This window comes from Xenopus laevis, chromosome 9_10L (assembly GCF_017654675.1).
Source record: "Xenopus laevis strain J_2021 chromosome 9_10L, Xenopus_laevis_v10.1, whole genome shotgun sequence".
NCBI lineage: Eukaryota > Metazoa > Chordata > Amphibia > Anura > Pipidae > Xenopus > Xenopus laevis.
The window spans coordinates 112,104,878-112,121,129 of record NC_054387.1 but is presented as its reverse complement, the minus strand read 5'-3'; the positions used below and the strand labels follow the sequence as shown (position 1 = coordinate 112,121,129).

General features: G+C 41.6%; 1 protein-coding gene across 3 annotated transcripts in view; it reads right to left on the bottom strand.

Moving 5' to 3' along the window:
* Positions 1 to 1,260: 1,260 nt before the first annotated feature.
* The window catches only part of dcun1d3.L (DCN1, defective in cullin neddylation 1, domain containing 3 L homeolog), a 16,801-nt gene continuing 1,809 nt past the window's right edge, over positions 1,261 to 16,252 (bottom strand). The window contains exons 2-4 of one of the 3 annotated variants that reach the window (XM_041575655.1): positions 11,902 to 12,429; positions 8,204 to 9,523; positions 1,261 to 1,497 (exon numbers count right to left, since the gene is read on the bottom strand). In XM_041575655.1, the coding sequence (XP_041431589.1) occupies positions 9,040 to 9,523; positions 11,902 to 12,429 (1,012 nt within the window). In that variant the 3' untranslated portion in view covers positions 1,261 to 1,497; positions 8,204 to 9,039. 3 annotated transcript variants of the gene reach the window in all.

Sequence of the window (16,252 nt, the reverse complement as noted above, 5' to 3'; positions counted from 1 at the left end):
TGTAGCCAATCCCATGGGCTCTTGTCTAATGGGGGTAACGTTGTGCACTAGACTAGCTCCCCGTCCGCTACTTGTAAGATGTGGGCTTGGACAGTATTTTTACGCCAACTTTTGTTTTTGGTTTAAAGGGGTCATTCACCTTTGAATTAAATTGGGTCTATAATTTGACAGGCCGGCAATGTGAGGTCGGGGAGAGCAAAAGGAAACGCTCAACCCGAATCTGCTCGCGACCCAAACATTTTTTGCAGTAGCCAGCCCACAACTCCCTTAAAGGGCATGTAAAGGCAAAGAAATAAAATCCAATATTTACTTTCTTTACTGAAAAAGACACCTATCTCCACTATACATTAATTAAAAAATGTGTACCGTTTTTATAAGAAACCTGACTGTATGCAGTGAAATTCTCCCATCATTTACTGCTGTGGATAGGAAATGTCAGACGGTCCCTAACTGCTGAGCAGGGAAACAATCATACTTATGAACAGCAGGGGGAGCCTCCCAGCCATGCAAAACTCAAGCAGCTTTGTTTGTTTCCTTGTAGAACAGTCGGCGACTGTGTAGCGATTTGTATTGGATTTTATTTTGGCTTTACAACCCCTTTAGGGCAGAGACACATGCTGCTATTTCTGGAGATTAGTCGCCCAGCGACAAATTATTTTTCTTCGGGCGACTAATCTCCCCGAACTGCCTTCCCACTGGCTAGAATGTAAATCGCTGGCGGGATAGCACTAAGATAACTTCAGCTTTCCATAGTCACCCGAAGTTTCCTCGTGCGGCAACTTCAGGCGACTTCGAAAAATGAAGCCTTCTGAGTGCCATCCCTCCGGTGATTTACATTCTAGGGTTGCTAGGGTAATTTGGGCCCTAGCAACCAGACTGCTGAAATTGCAAACTGGAGAGCTGCTGAATAAAAACCACAGATAAAAAAAATGAAAAACCAATTGCAAATTGTCTCGGAATATCACTGTATATCATACTAAAAGTTAACTCAAAGGTGAACAACCCCCTTTTAATATGGACACTCACGCCAATACAAATAGCAGGGTGGGAGACTCCGATACCTGAAGCAGTGGAATGTGACTACAATATGAGAGAACAGAAAGAGAGGAGCATTTGTACCCATTGTGTCATCACTTGCACAGTGACATCATGGACTGGAGTCAGACGCATCAATATAAAGGTTCCTCAGAAGTCTCCAACAAAGCCTGGGGGTTTCAGCGCATGTGAAGGGGGTGGATTCGGCCAATCAGAACAAATAAATACGATTGTTTGAATAATTTATTGCTTCAAGCAAAGTTTCCATGTATCCACAAATAAAATGTAAAAAGTTCAGATTTACAGTCCATTCCAAAATGGATGTTTTTGCTCAGGTACAGCTCTTGCGCTCACCTTGTAAACTCAGTTGGCGGGTGTGCAAAACGCTTGATCAAAGATGGCTGCTGCATAACGTGGGCAACGGGGGAAAGGAGCAGCGGGATCACTAAAGGTTACCTCTTACTATTGATGGAGATGGTACCATAGAAGAAAAAAAAATGCAAAATTCCCATTATTCCAATTCCTGATCTGGAAACAAGTATACATTATTCTCATTAAAATGGGAACTTCAACTGAATATCCTTTTACATAATGAAAGAACACCTTTAACACGATCAGTTGCATTATTAGTTCTTTATGTCTTTCCCTTATTTGAATGTCTCACATGCCTACTTTTTGACCAACACTGCAAAACTTAAGGTAGATCTCTCCTACAGGGCCACTTTTTGCATTTTACAACCATCCCAGGAGCCCGTTGTGTACGGAGGTCTGTGCGACCTGAAATTAGTATTTAAAGGGCATGTAAAGTCTAAAATAGAATAAGGCTAGAAATGCTGTATTTTGTATACTAAATATAAACATGAACTTACTGCACCACAAGCCTAATTAAACAAATAATTTATGCTTTCAAAGTTGGCTACAGGGGGTCACCATCTTGTAACTTTGTTAAACATCTTTGCAAGACTAAGACTGTGCACATGCTCAATGTGGTCTGGGATGTTTAGGGATCATTATAAACAAAGCTGCTTGAGTTCTGCATGGCTGGGAAGTAAGGCGAGGGCTCCCCCTGCTGTTCATAAGTATGATTGTTTCCCTGCTCAGCAGTTAGGGACTGTCTGACAATTCCTATCCACAGCAGTAAATGAAGGGAGAATTTCACTGCATACAGTCAGGTTTCTTATAAAAACGGTACATATTTTTTTATTAAAGTATATTGGAGATTTCTTTTTCTTTTCATTAAATAAAGTTAAAATGGAATTTTATTTTTTTGCCTTTACATGCCCTTTAAGAGAAGGGAGGAGGATTGATTACAGGGGGAGGCCAGAGCTTGTAGCGACTGATAAAAGCAAATGCAGCTGTTGATTTTGAGGCTTGTTATAAGGAATCACAAAGTGGAAGCATGCGTGGCCGCTTCATTACCAGAGACAACGGACGGACAGGTCATATTTCCTTTCATACATTATTATTTCACCTCAAAATTTCTAATCCCAAATAATGAAGAACAGTTCAACCGAGATCATTCGTAGGGGTCAGTGCAAAGGTTTCCCTGTCTGTAACACCCTTTTTTAAAGCAAATCTGGTTTAGCAGAAGTATAGCATTTCAGACCTAAAAGAACCCTTTTCTATCCAATGGTAACAGCGCAGTTCATGCATAGGTAAATCTCTCCTGCTCTGGCAGTTAAATTATTGTAATGGCAAGGGCTGTCTGTTACTGCTGCAATCAGGCAAGCTCACCATGCACCTTAGCAGGCTCAAGCCTCGGTTGAAGCAAGCCGAGAGTATTTTTCACCCATGGAGCCTTGAGCATTTTCTATTCTAAACAATGTGCTTGAACCCCAAGCGTTCAAAGTCTATAAAGTACATTCCAGAGAAACCAGGAAAAGCGCAACAAGCCACCAGCGAGGGCTCTAGATCTCCAATAAGTCTTATACAGCGAGCAAGATTTTGTATTAAAGGCTTCCCCTGCTGATCATCAGAATCCTGGCCATCTTGCCTAAACAGAATTATATGGCTGAGGTGCACTGGATTGTTCCTTAGAGGGAAATGAAATTAACATTCAAGGACTCTAAACTCTAATCTCGATTCTACCATAAATATTCATGTTATTCCATTGGAATTTCTCTAAATACGAATTTTGTTCCGTGGGACTGATCCCATAATGAGCAGAACCATCATCGGCTCTTTAATCAGGAGCCGGGAGAACATTGTCCATCAAGCACAGCGCCCCTAGAGGTCACATAACGACACTACAATTGGGCAAGGAGTTCCTCGATTTTCAGAATACAGCCGAAATGCACGAGAGAATTGGGAACACTGCACAGCACTCGCTGAACAGGATCTGTCTGGCATTGGTCTTCTATTCCAAGGTACTACCCATGTGTTGTTAACTCGAGGCAAGCAACATAGCAGCTCCAATACATGCATAACTCCAGATACACACTGGATAACCACTCCTCTGCATTTAAAGCTAAGTAAAGGGAAAGTACAACTGAAGGAAAGCATATTTAATGAGTGTGCTTGCATCTTGCAGGTTATGTGCAAGCTCAAACCGATCTATTAAAGGTATATTAAGAATAAACATGGCCCAGTCTCCCTCCCCACTATCATTTCAATAACTGTATGAGAAGAGGGTTTTGAGCTCATCAGTAGAAATCCAAGTGCAAGGGTTTTGAGTTCCAAATGTAAACGAGCATTTAACCTACAACTGAATATTGAAGAGTAACGATGTAATAAATATGTACAGGGACAAGGAGGGACCATAATGAGTGTATGTGCAAATGGAAGGCGGGATATAAGCGAAACCCTGCAGCCCAAGTCCTTAGTAAGCAGTTATTTGTGACAATTACAGAACATTACCTGTGCGTTTGCCTGTCTCTCAGGGCAGATCTGGGCCAATCACAAAAGCAGCAGCGAAAGTTCAGTTCATATATTAAGTTCAACATGAAGCATATACTGTTTAAAAGCAATAGCTTTTAGAGCTGTCTCAGCCCAATGCTTCTCAACAGCAGCCAGAGTGCACGGAGCACGTGCAGTGTTGCTGGCACTAAAAACCAAGATGGCGACTCCCCAGGACAAGGATGTAAGGTGTGGATCATTGCTGCTAAAGGGCAGTGGAACCTTTCTGCTGGTACAGTGAGCTCAGTGTATATATAGTAAAGGCTTTAGGAAGAAATATACATACCTCCGCTTCATCTAAAAGGAAGCCCCTAGATGTGTCAAGCATAAACATGCTGCAGAAACATTGTGTGTGTGTGTACATACACTTTAAATACACATATATCTTTGACTTGTTTTTTCGAGTGTGCCGTATTCTCGTCTCCCCACGTAGCACAAGCCGCCAGTAAAACGATCAGAAAAGCTCTGTTACAAGGCCATGTAGTAAGGGCTGATGTACTAAAATTCATAAAAATAATTTTAACATGTTTTATCTCTCTCTCTTTGGGGCAACGTTTAACCACGGGGAATAATGGACGATGCCGCGTTAGAGCAGGGAAATCTTTTCAAGAAAGAATGGCTTCCAAAAAAGCAAAGACTCATGCCAAAAACACTAGAAAAATGATTTGCCATTGAGTTAACGGATGCCATTAAGGTCAAATTATAACACATACAGATCTTAGGAATGATGATGCTCAGCAATATCCTTATTTATTAAAGCATTTTCTATGTATAGTGTCTATATGAATTAGTGTCAATATTTGGTTCCGGATTTGGAATTTTTCTGACGAATGCAAGTGCCGCGCTGAACCATGTGACTTTTTGCACGCCAACAAGGAAGTTGTATTTTTTTTCCCCGCTCACGGTTAGTGGTTCTTTTTAATCCTTCCTCCGCCTAATTTGCATTTTCAAATTATGTCTCAGTTTAAGATTAGGGATTGGGTGCATCCCTACTATGAATTGAAGTGAGTGCAGTTTTACAGTATCCCACATGCAGCCAACCTGCTGGGACCTGGGAAAGTCTTTCCAATACCATGGGTTCCACTTCATAGCAGTGTTTCTGAGCTGTGCGGCAACACCCGTGCTAAAAGTACCAGCCGTGGGAATGGAAACACCATTGTGTGGGGCTCTGTATATTCACACAACTTTAAGGGAAACAACAATCAACGCACCACTTAATTGTTCTGCATAAAGGTGAGGTTTTGGCTTCTATAGTCCTGCTAGCCTTTAAGGTAGATGTTTACTTTGACATCATATTGTTTTTGACTGACCTATTCTTAGCAACTTTTCAATTGGTCTTTATTTTTTAATTTCTTAGGGAATTTGATATTTTTCTATTCTATTCTATTATTACATTTCAATTGCTATTCATGTAGCATATCCTTATCTGTCTCTTGAGGCCCTTTTCTCTTCGCCTGCCATTATGACTTGAGGTGGCATAAGACGTAACAATTATGATCTTTCTTGGAAAGATCATTCATTTCAATACAAACGTGTAGAGCTGAATCATCAGATATACAGGTAGAAACAATAGATTTATACCTGTATCTGACGATTCAGCACTAACAATGGCCGATGTTTGGGTGACTTCAAAGGCGCCCTATCAAAATTTTCCATCCAGCCCAATCGACATGCCGACCGTTATCCAAGTCTTCTGCCGATATTGGTCGACTCGTTTCCCACCATACACGCACGGAATAAGAGTACGAAAATTTGTTTTGTACAATATTATCTGTGTCTCTATGGCCACCTTTAAGCCCGCCATACATGGGCCTATATATAGGCTGGTTTGAAACAACTTCTAGTTAATGCGCCCTCTCCCAACAAGCCTGCATAGGCCTCCTTTAGGATCCAATTGTTGGCCTGGGGTCCAACAGTTTGATGAGCTCTATTTGGCCCAGCACGGAGGCTGCTAAACGTGATGATCTTTGTGTGTATGACCAGCTTAACAAACCCGCTGGCCTTTTTCAGCAGGATTCGGATTCAGCTGAATCCTTCTGCCCGGCCAAAACGAATCCAAATTTGCATATGCAAATTAGGTGCGGGGATGGAAATTGCGTGACTTTTTGTCACAAAACAAGGAAGTAAAAAATGTTTTCCCCTTCCAGCCCCTAACTTGCATATGCAAATTAGGATTCGATTCACTATTCGGCCGAATCTTTCTCAAATCTTTTTGCCCTTAACTGATTTGCAAGGTTGTCTCCATTTGAGGCTCTTAAAGGGGAAGGAAACCTAGTCGGCGCAAACCCCCCCACCCCCCTCCCGTTTGTTGCCCACCCTCCCTCCTCCCCCCTGGCCTACCCGTCCCGCTGGGCAAATGCCCCTAACTTGTTACTTACCCTTCTGCGCAGGTCCAGTCCAGGGAGTTCACCGACTACATCTTCTTCCACGCGATCTTCTTCCTGCTTTGAACGGCGCATGCGCAGTAGGATCATTTCGCCGGTACGATCTACTGCGCATGCGCGTGACTTTTGGTGCATGCGCAGTAGATCCGTACCGGCGAAATGATCCTACTGCGCATGCGCCAAAACGCCGTTCACAGCAGGAAGAAGATCGTGTGGAAGAAGATGTCGTCGGTGAACTCCCTGGACTGGACCTGCGCAGAAGGGTAAGTAACAAGTTAGGGGCATTTGCCCAGCGGGACGGGTAGGCCAGGGGGGAGGAAGGAGGGTGGGCAACAAACGGGAGGGGGGGTGGGGGGTTTGCGCCGACTAGGTTATCTTCCCCTTTAAAGGGAAAATGCAACAGTCTGCTTATAGATCTTATGCCTTGAGAGAACACAAATTTATATTGCACCATAATTTTAGTTTTAGTTATTAGTGTTGCCTTAAAGGGAAAGTACACCAGTTTTCAAATGAAGTTTTATCTGTTAAACCGTAACATAAAACTTAATTAGGCAGAAAAGTGATGGGAAGTTTCTGTGGGTACAAAACATATTCTGTGCATAAATGATAAGGAGCTGCCATATGCCTGAGATTCTAATCTGCAGGCATAAAGGGGTTGCTCACCTTTGAGTTAATTTTAATATGATGTAGAGAGCTATATTCTGAGGGAATTTGCAATTGGTTTTCATTTTTTATTATTTGTAGTTTTTGAGTTATTAATCTTGTATTCAGCAGCTCTCCAATTTAGTTTTAGCAATCTGGTTGCTGGGGTCCAAATTACCCTAGCAACCATGCACTGATTTGAATAAGACACTGAAATATGAATAGGAGAGGCCTGAATAGAAAGATATAAACGTAGTAATAACAATAAATTTATATCTTTACAGATCATTTGTTTTTAGATGGGGTCAGCATATGAAAGCTGGAAAGAGTCAGAAGGTGGCGAATAATTAAAAAACTATTTATAAATGAAGACCATTTGAAAAATTGCTATTCTGTAACATACTAAAAGTTAACGTAAAGGTGAATCGCCCCTTTAAATAAAGCAGCACCAGTAAGCGATCATAAATATGGGGTTCCCTTGTTTGCATGAGGGAATGATGTACAGTGAATAAAGTAACCCCTATTGTAAAATAGAGAAATATTAAAACCCACAGAGGTTTTCCCTGTCCATATAAAAGCACAAAGACCAAAAGCTTTCATACAGGTCAAGGAGCTCTTAGATGAGTTCCAATATCCTTATAATACACAAAAGCCATGAATATCTTGTAAATTATATCCTTATAAACAGTGAGTTCTGATGTCATCAGTTATAAAAGGTGAGTTCTGATGTCATTTCTGTCATGACTCACTGAAATTTGTGTATTATAATAAAGTACCCCCTGTTGTAAAATATGAGGATATTAGAAATTACATCGGAGTTCCATGACCTGTATAAAAAACAACTCTGGCTTCAGCCTCGTGTTTTTATATGGTCATGAAACTCCTTGGTAACTTATAATATGATTATATTTTATAAGAGGGGGTACTTTATTCACTATATAATACACAAAAGCCATGAATATCTTGTAAATTATATCCTTATAAACTGTGACTAGTGATGTCATCAGTTATAAACGGTGAGTAGTGATGTCATTTTTGTCACATTAAAACGTGTGTATTATAATAAATAAAGTACCCCTTGTTGGAAAATATGGATATTAGAAGTAACCTCTGAGTTCCATGACCTGTATAAAAGCACGAGGCCAAAACTCCCTGGTGACTTATAATATCCTTATATTTTACAATAGTAGTAGTAGTTTATTCAATGTATATTTTACAGCAGGGGGTCCTATAATGATATAACCTACCTCTGCCACTGAACTCACGTGGAAGGGACGGCCGATGCTCAATCAACTAAGCCCCAATGCTTTCCATTCTGTTTAAGGGAAAAACCAGCAGCTCATCAACCTTGCCAATAAATAGGGTATATTCTTTTTTCCTTTAAATAAATTAAAATGCACAAGTCGCTGTCCTTTACAAATCCACAAATGGCAGTATCATGAAATAGAATCCATTAACAAAAAAAAAAAAAAAAAAAAAAAAAAAAAAAGTGTCTGGCTCTGTCATATAGCATTTGAAGTTGAATGAATGCACATACATTTAATGCTCTGATATCATCCGGGAAAAAGCAGTTCCCACCCCGACCCCACTGAAACGGTTACAACTCTTTAAAATCCAACAATGTAAACACCACTACACACAGTACTGAACTGCCGTCACTCACACGGGATCAACTGGGGGTGCATCGAATGTGTTACCCACCCCTTTGGCACGGATGGGGGTTTAACCAATGAAAAAGGACGTGACCCGAGTGAATTGTGTATGTACTCGGTTCCAGCCGTCCCACAATGCATTGCAAATTAAATAAATGACCCCTCCCCCTCGGGCATCCCAGCCCGCCCCATTCCAATGCCCTGCTAATGCTTTATAGTGCCGGGCACACGTGGGAATATAAAGATAAAAACACTTTCTGGCACCTTTCTAAGCCATGGTAACAAAGTGCCAGAACAATTTACCAGCGTTTAGAGCCCTTTCAAATTCAAGGCAGAAAAAGGTGTAAAGTTGTTAAAAAAAAAAACTAGATTCTGTGTTAAATTTCCAGGAAAGGTCCAGAGTTTCCAAAGTAAGAACAGGGCTCGGCTTTCTAAGTCTGCTCATCTCGACTCTGATGGTCTGTGCCCAAACATGGAATACAGTCGGTTTTCTCTTCGCTTTTCCTTCGCTCCATTTCCCATTCCACAAACGTATCGAAGAGACTCGGCCAGGCCTCGTCCTCGCTGTAATTGCTGAGGTCTGGTCCGATCACCTGAGTAAAGTTTAGGAACATGTTCCACGTGTCCCGGGAGATTCCCTTGATCCCTGAGGGGTTCTCCGTTAGGAATTCTAACCATTGGTCCAAAATAAGGGGTTTGTTTTGGGTGAACACTAACTTCCACAGGGCGATGGCTATTTCCCGGTGCAGAGACCGTTGCCCTTCTTCAGAGTCCAGGCCAAACTGAAAGGTGAAGCGATAAAGATCCTTAAACTTATCCTCTTGTTTGGCTTCGTTTAGCAGGCCGGGGAACTGGGAGCAAATACTTTCTATTCCGTCTGCGTTTATTGATTTGCAGCCCTCGAAAAACTCCCTCCTGTTAGTGGTGGGGAAAGAAATTGGGAGAGTCAAGTTAAAAATGACTATGAAGATTTTCATTCATCCAGGTCGTGGTATATCTAGTATAAGTAATTTCTAGAACAACTGGACTTGCTGAGTAATCATTGAAGACTTTCACTACTCATCCGAGCAGCTTCTTCGGGTTGAACTGAAGAAGCTGATCGGATGAGTAGTGAAACGTCTTGAGTGATTACTCAGCAAGTCCAGTTGTTTTAGAATTACGTATACTAGATCAAGTTAATAATGAAAGTAAAAAGAAAAGGGACACATGCAAATGAAACATGGAGGGTCTATTCTCCTGTGTACCCCAATACCCAACATATATAGAACACTTGCACAGCTGAAACATGGAATCTCACTGGGAAAATATAGATATGTGCAGAGCTTAAAGGGATAGTCATGGGAAAAAAAATTTTTTTTCAAAATGAATCCATTAATAGTACTGCTCCAGCAGAATTCTGCACTGAAATCCATTTCTCAAAAGAGCAAACAGATTTTTTTATATTCAATTTTGACATTTTGTCAATTTCCCAGCTGCCCCAAGTCATGTGACTTGTGCTCTGATAAATGTCAATCACTGTTTACTGCTGTACTGCAAGTTGGAGTGATATCACCCCCTCCCTTTTCCCCCCCACCAGCCAAACAAAAGAACAATGGGAAGGTAACCAGATAACAGCACCCTAACACAAGATAACAGCTGCCTGGTAGATCTAAGAACAGCACTCAATGGTTAAAACCCATGTCCCACTGAGACACATTCAGTTACATTGAGAAGGAAAAACAGCAGCCTGCCAGAAAGCATTTCTCTCCTAAAGTGCAGGCACAAGTCACATGACATGGGGCAGCTGAGAAATTGACAAAATGTCTAGCCCCATGTCAGATTTCAAAATTGAATATAAAAAAATCTGTTTGCTCTTTTGAGAAATGGATTTCAGTGCAGAATTCTGCTGGAGCAGCACTATTAACGGATTCATTTTGAAAAAATGTTTTTTTCCCATGACAGTATCCCTTTACGAGAAGGTTAAAGGGGAACTAAAACCTTGGGGTTGCTCTAAACCAGTGATCCCCAACCGGTAACTTGTGAGCAACATGTTGCTCTCCGACCCCTTGGATGTTGCTCCCAGTTACCTCAAAGCAGGCGCTTATTTTTAAATTCCAGGCTTGTAGGCAAGTTTTGGCTGCATAAAAACCAGGTGTATTGCTAAACAGAGCCCCCTGTAGCTGCCAGACCACACAGGGGCTACCACATAGCCAATCACAGCCCTTATTTGGCACCTTCCAGGAACATTTTTGTGTTGCTCCCCAACCCTTTTTACAACTGAATGTGCCTCACGGGTGAAAAAGGTTGGAGACCCCTGCTCTAAACAGTAACCTCTCATACCAGGTTGGCACTGCTCCCAGTATCCCCTGCTCCCAACTTGGCAGGCCCATGAAAGAAACATGGCGGCACTGTGCCCATGTACCCTGGGCCCGGTGTATTTTTACAGAAGAGAAGCACCGGCCTTGGGTTCCAGGTTAGCAAACAGATTCAATGTAGTGATGTGCAGGTCCGAAACCTGTGGGCAGGGCGGTGGAGTCAGTACATAAATCGTTCAACTACTCAGTTTTTACAGGAACACCAGAAAGTCAAAGTAATTAAAAATATAATATACTGTTGCTCTGCACTGGTAAAAGTGATGTGTTTGCTTCAGAAAATCTACTATAGTTTATATAAACAAGCTGCTGTGTAGCCATGGGGGCAGCCATTCAATCTGAAAGAGAAAAGGCACAGGTTACATAGCAGAAAACAGATAAAACACCTTTGTAATCAACAAGGCTTATCTGTTATGTGCTTTGTAACCTGTACATTTAACCGGTAAATTTAGGTTTATCTTTTGCTGTTTAGGGTTGGAGCAGGTTCTGAGAATATCTGACCCGCACATCTCCTATTCACTGTGGGATGCTTAATAAATTGGCACCCCAAGTGTCCCCTTTAATCCATAAGATGCAATATATTAATGAACTTTGCAACTAGGGGAAGGTGGAGGTTTATGAACTCAAAATATTCAGAGTCCCCTGCAACCAAGACAAAATGTTAAATTCAGTTTGAGTGCAGATGTCCAATATCACCAATATTTATATGTAATTATTTAAATGTTATTAGATATTTGTGTCTATTGCAAAAATCTGGCTAATTCCCTAAATGTGTGCAACTCACCACTAATGAAATGAAGGCAGGGAGGGAGCCAATGTAAATGTCCTTGGGCCAAGCCATAATGGCACTTAATAGAAACAGGTTCATGTAGAATACTTGTGTTGCTTTTGGTTAATGAACAACTGGAAGACTATGTACAGGTCCCGTCAATGTGCACCTACCGGGTAAACTTGCACATGGTAGCCGCCTGAAACTTCCATGCTAGAACCAGTACTCTAAATTCCGTTGGATCCACACACAGGTCGTCGCAAAACCGCTCCATGCCTTCTTCTAAAATGGCATCTTCTCGCTCGTCCTTATAGCGCCGAAACAATTCCTCAATTCTCTGCAAAGAGGACAGCTCAGCACCCACACCCTGCTCCTTTTTCTTAGTGTCAACTCCAACTGCCAGAGGCTGACTGGCTTCTAAAGACGCGTCTCCTTTCTTGGTTCCGTTGACTAGAATTTCTCCGGAGGCCTTCCCGCAGATGGACATGTGCTCTTCCTTGTGGCTAGAACTGCGCTTGTGGGGCTTACTCGATTCCCGCTCACCATTTTTACTGCCTAACGTGGATGAAGGATTCTTGCACTTAGTCACACACTGGCCCATGATGAGTATGGCCAGTGCTAGAGCAGTCCCTGCTGTACCCGACACCCTATAAACCGATGTTCCATACGCGTCAGCATACCATCCAGAGGAGCGCTCTAACCTAGGAAAGAGAGAGCAGATAAACAATTACATGAGCCTACTGGGTATTTCAGCGAAAATATACTTAGAACAAAACAGGACCAAGTACAAGCGAGTGTTTCGGAGCAGACGACCTCGAAAAATGTCAGGCAGCTTGTTTGTCTTCACCAGGCAATAATATCTCTATAAGAATCATGAGTCAGACATGGGAGTTCCCTTGTTCTACTCGGGAGCAAAAGCCATTGGGAACATGCACCGGCTTCAGAATGGGATGAATCCAGGAAAAACTGTTACTCCAAGCCAAGTTTCTGGTTTAATATCTATATGTACAGAACCCCCCCCCCATCAAAGTGCCTGCCCTATGCAAGCTGAACTGTATAGAGAATGGTTTAGTGATTACTATATGCAGAATATACTGGGCTGAACTTTCAGTTTCTGCTTGAAATACACCACGTCGCCCAATAAAGGAAATTCCTAGAATTCTTAAAGCTGCGCAGGTTACAAAGAAGCTGATTCAGTGGGTTTTCATGCGAGGGCTCCTTGTACAGGGGAAGCAAGGAGAATTCCATTTTATCAATGTATCACAGTTACTAATGAACCGATGGGATATATTATGAGCTGTGTTTGCTTCACTTTCTACATCAGCCTCCCTGCAGCTGAAATCAGTCCCTTATCCCAAACGTCACCTTCTCAGCCCAACACGGCCGCACACTAGTGTCAGTTACACACCTCCCCAAGGGCACACATGTATATGACTAGAGCACAGCACCTATATGCACCCACTATCAGCAACAGTCTGCTGACAGTCTCAACGCCCTATAAAAAGGAATGTTAATAGGAATTATCTTTTTAAATATTTCCCAGAAAGGCACAGTTTGTTACATGTGCAGAAGCCTTCACTGTTTGCATTTACATATCAGTATTTACATGCGTCAGAGACCACAAAGAAAAAAGAACTCCTTGCAGAGCTGGATTACACCACTGGGACATAGGAGCATGCTCTCGCTTATCTGTTCGATTATGCTACAGTATAATCACTATGATGCATTTAAAGGGATAATGACATTTCCACTTTTTATCCAACCTCTGTGACCCCCCCCCCCATTATGGCCATTAACTTGAACTCAAGACTCCGGCTCAACTACTTTCCCCAATGTCCCAGAAGTCAAGTATTTGGCTTTGAGGGCAGACTAAACTCCAGATAGAATGAAGATAAATGTAAATCGTGCCCCAGCCTATTGGGACTTTGGCTCGCCTCCACAAGCCTGGCCAAGGACCGGTAACATGGTGAATGTTTTGAAACATTTAACCAGACCATGCCACTTTAAAGGGATTCTGTCATGGAAAAACATGTTTTTTTTTCAAAACGCATCTGTTAATAGTGCTGCTCCAGCAGAATTCTGCACTGAAATTCGTTTCTTAAAAGAGCAAAAATATTTCCTTATATTTAATTTTGAAATCTGACATGGACCTAGACAAATTGTCAGTTTCCCAGCTGCCCCAGTCATGTAACTTGTGCTCTGATAAATTTCAGTCACTCTTTACTGCGCACTGCAATTTGGAGTGATATCACCTCCCCCCAGCAACCTAACAACAGAACAATGGGAATGTAAACAGATAACAGCTTCCTTAAACTGGGCATAGACTTAAAGATTTGATCAGTGCTACGCAATATGTTGGCGCTATATAAATACATGTTAATAATAATCGTACGAATCTCCGATTCGTAAGATTTTCGCACCGTGTGTGCAGTGTCCCGACATTTTTTGTGCCATGAAGATCGGTCGTTCAGACAGGTTAGAAAATTTCTATCGGCTACCGATAATATCTCAGCATGTATTGCCGATCTGACGATATCAGTGGGAGACTGTAGTCTGTTCTTGTACGACTTTATTTAATCTGAATGATTAGTGGCAGGTCGGGAGATGGCACCGAACGAACCTTCGTCCGATATGAAGGTAAATCTGCATGCCTATGGCCAGCTTAACACAAGTTAAGATGTTTTATTATTACAGAGAAAAAGGTAATCATTTTTAAAAATTTGGATTATTTAGATAAAATGGAGTCTATGGGAGACGGCCTTTCTGTAACTCAGAGCTTTTTAGATAACGTGTTTTCAAATATTGGATCCTATACCTGTACATAGAAAAAGGAAACCACGAAGAACAAAAGGATTGCAAGATTAAATTGCTCTCTATGGGAAATGGCATTCCTGGAGTTTGGAGCTTTCTGTATGACAGATCTGATTCTGAGTCATGCACTTGTGTTGTTTGCGATCTGGAAAAGTGTAGTCTGAATGCCATGCATTGTATATCTCACTTCCATTGCATGTGCAGTGTTATTAAAGGGGTGGTTCACCTTTATGTTAACTTTTAGTATGTTATAGGATGACCTGTTCTAAGCAACGTTTCAGTTGGTCTTCATTATTTATAGATTTTTAATGATTTGCCTTCTTCGTCTGACTTTCAAATGGGGGTCACTGACCTCATCTAAAAAACAAATGCTTTGTAAGACTAAACATGTATAGTTATTGCTGCTGTTTAATACTCATTATTCTATTCAGGCCTCTCCTATTCCATCTCTTATTCAAATCAGTGCATGGTTGCTAGGGTGTTTTGGACCCTAGCAACCAGATTGTTGAAATTCCAAACTGGAGAGCTGCTGAATAAAAAGTCAAATAACTCAAAAACCACCATACTTAGTTTTTATGCAATTAAAACTTGCTTCCAATCCTGGAATTTAAAAATAAGCACCTGATTTGAGGACACTGGGAGCAACATCCAAGTGGTTGGAGAGCAACATGTTGCTCACGAGCTACTGGTTGGGGATCACTGCTCTACACCATACTAAAAGTTAATTTAAAGGTGAACCATTTCAAAGGGAATATAACTAGTCCTGTCCATATAAAAATACAGTTTTTAAGCTCTAAGTTAGTGACAGCCACAAGATAAAGGCAAACATGAAAAACAAATGGTCCAACAAACCATTAAAGGTTAAATGGAAGCTAAAATGCCCCTCAAGCACCAGTTTGCTCATTGGAATCCTGCTTGCTACATTCTTTACTTAATGCAATTTTCAACATCCTCATGCCAAGTGGGTTAGCTCAGATACACTCCCTGCCTTCAATCTGACACAAAATCAAATGGGAGTATGTTATTAAATGTATTAAACAATTAAGCAGGATGTCAAGCAAAATAATATGCATCGGAAGCATTGCTGAATTGCTGCGCGGAACACAATAAACGTCAGACGCTGAAATAAACCTTCCTTGGCAAGCCCAATATAATCTCCTCTAATAAAGGAAATAAGCTTAATGATAAGCGACAGCCCTGTACCCAGGGGATCCATCTCCCATAACCATGGAGCAGAGAAACCAGGGCAGCCAAGTATAGGGTTAACCATAGCGCAATGCCCTCGTGGTGAATACAGTGTTAAACACCTGGCAGCTAGAAGCGGCCTCCCAGCACAGTAACAAGGCAGAAGTTAGATTTGGCACCTTGCAGTTAAAGGAAAGAAAATGCTTAAAAGAACAGTAACACCATCGAATTAAAGTATTGAAAATATAACGAAGTGCTGCCTTGCACTGGTAAAACTGGTGTTTGCTTCAGAAACTCTACTATAGTTCATATAAACAAGCTGCTGTGTAGCCATGGGGGCAGCCATTCAAGTCACACAGCAGATAACAGATGCAGTCTGCAGAATCCCATTGTATTCTATTACAGAGCTTATCTGTTATCTGCTGTGTATCATGTGCCTTTTCTCCTTTTTTTTTTGGTGCATCCCTACCTCATACAAATTAAGGGTGAACGTATGACTCCACAGCTCCCTTCTTTCTGGAGCCAAAG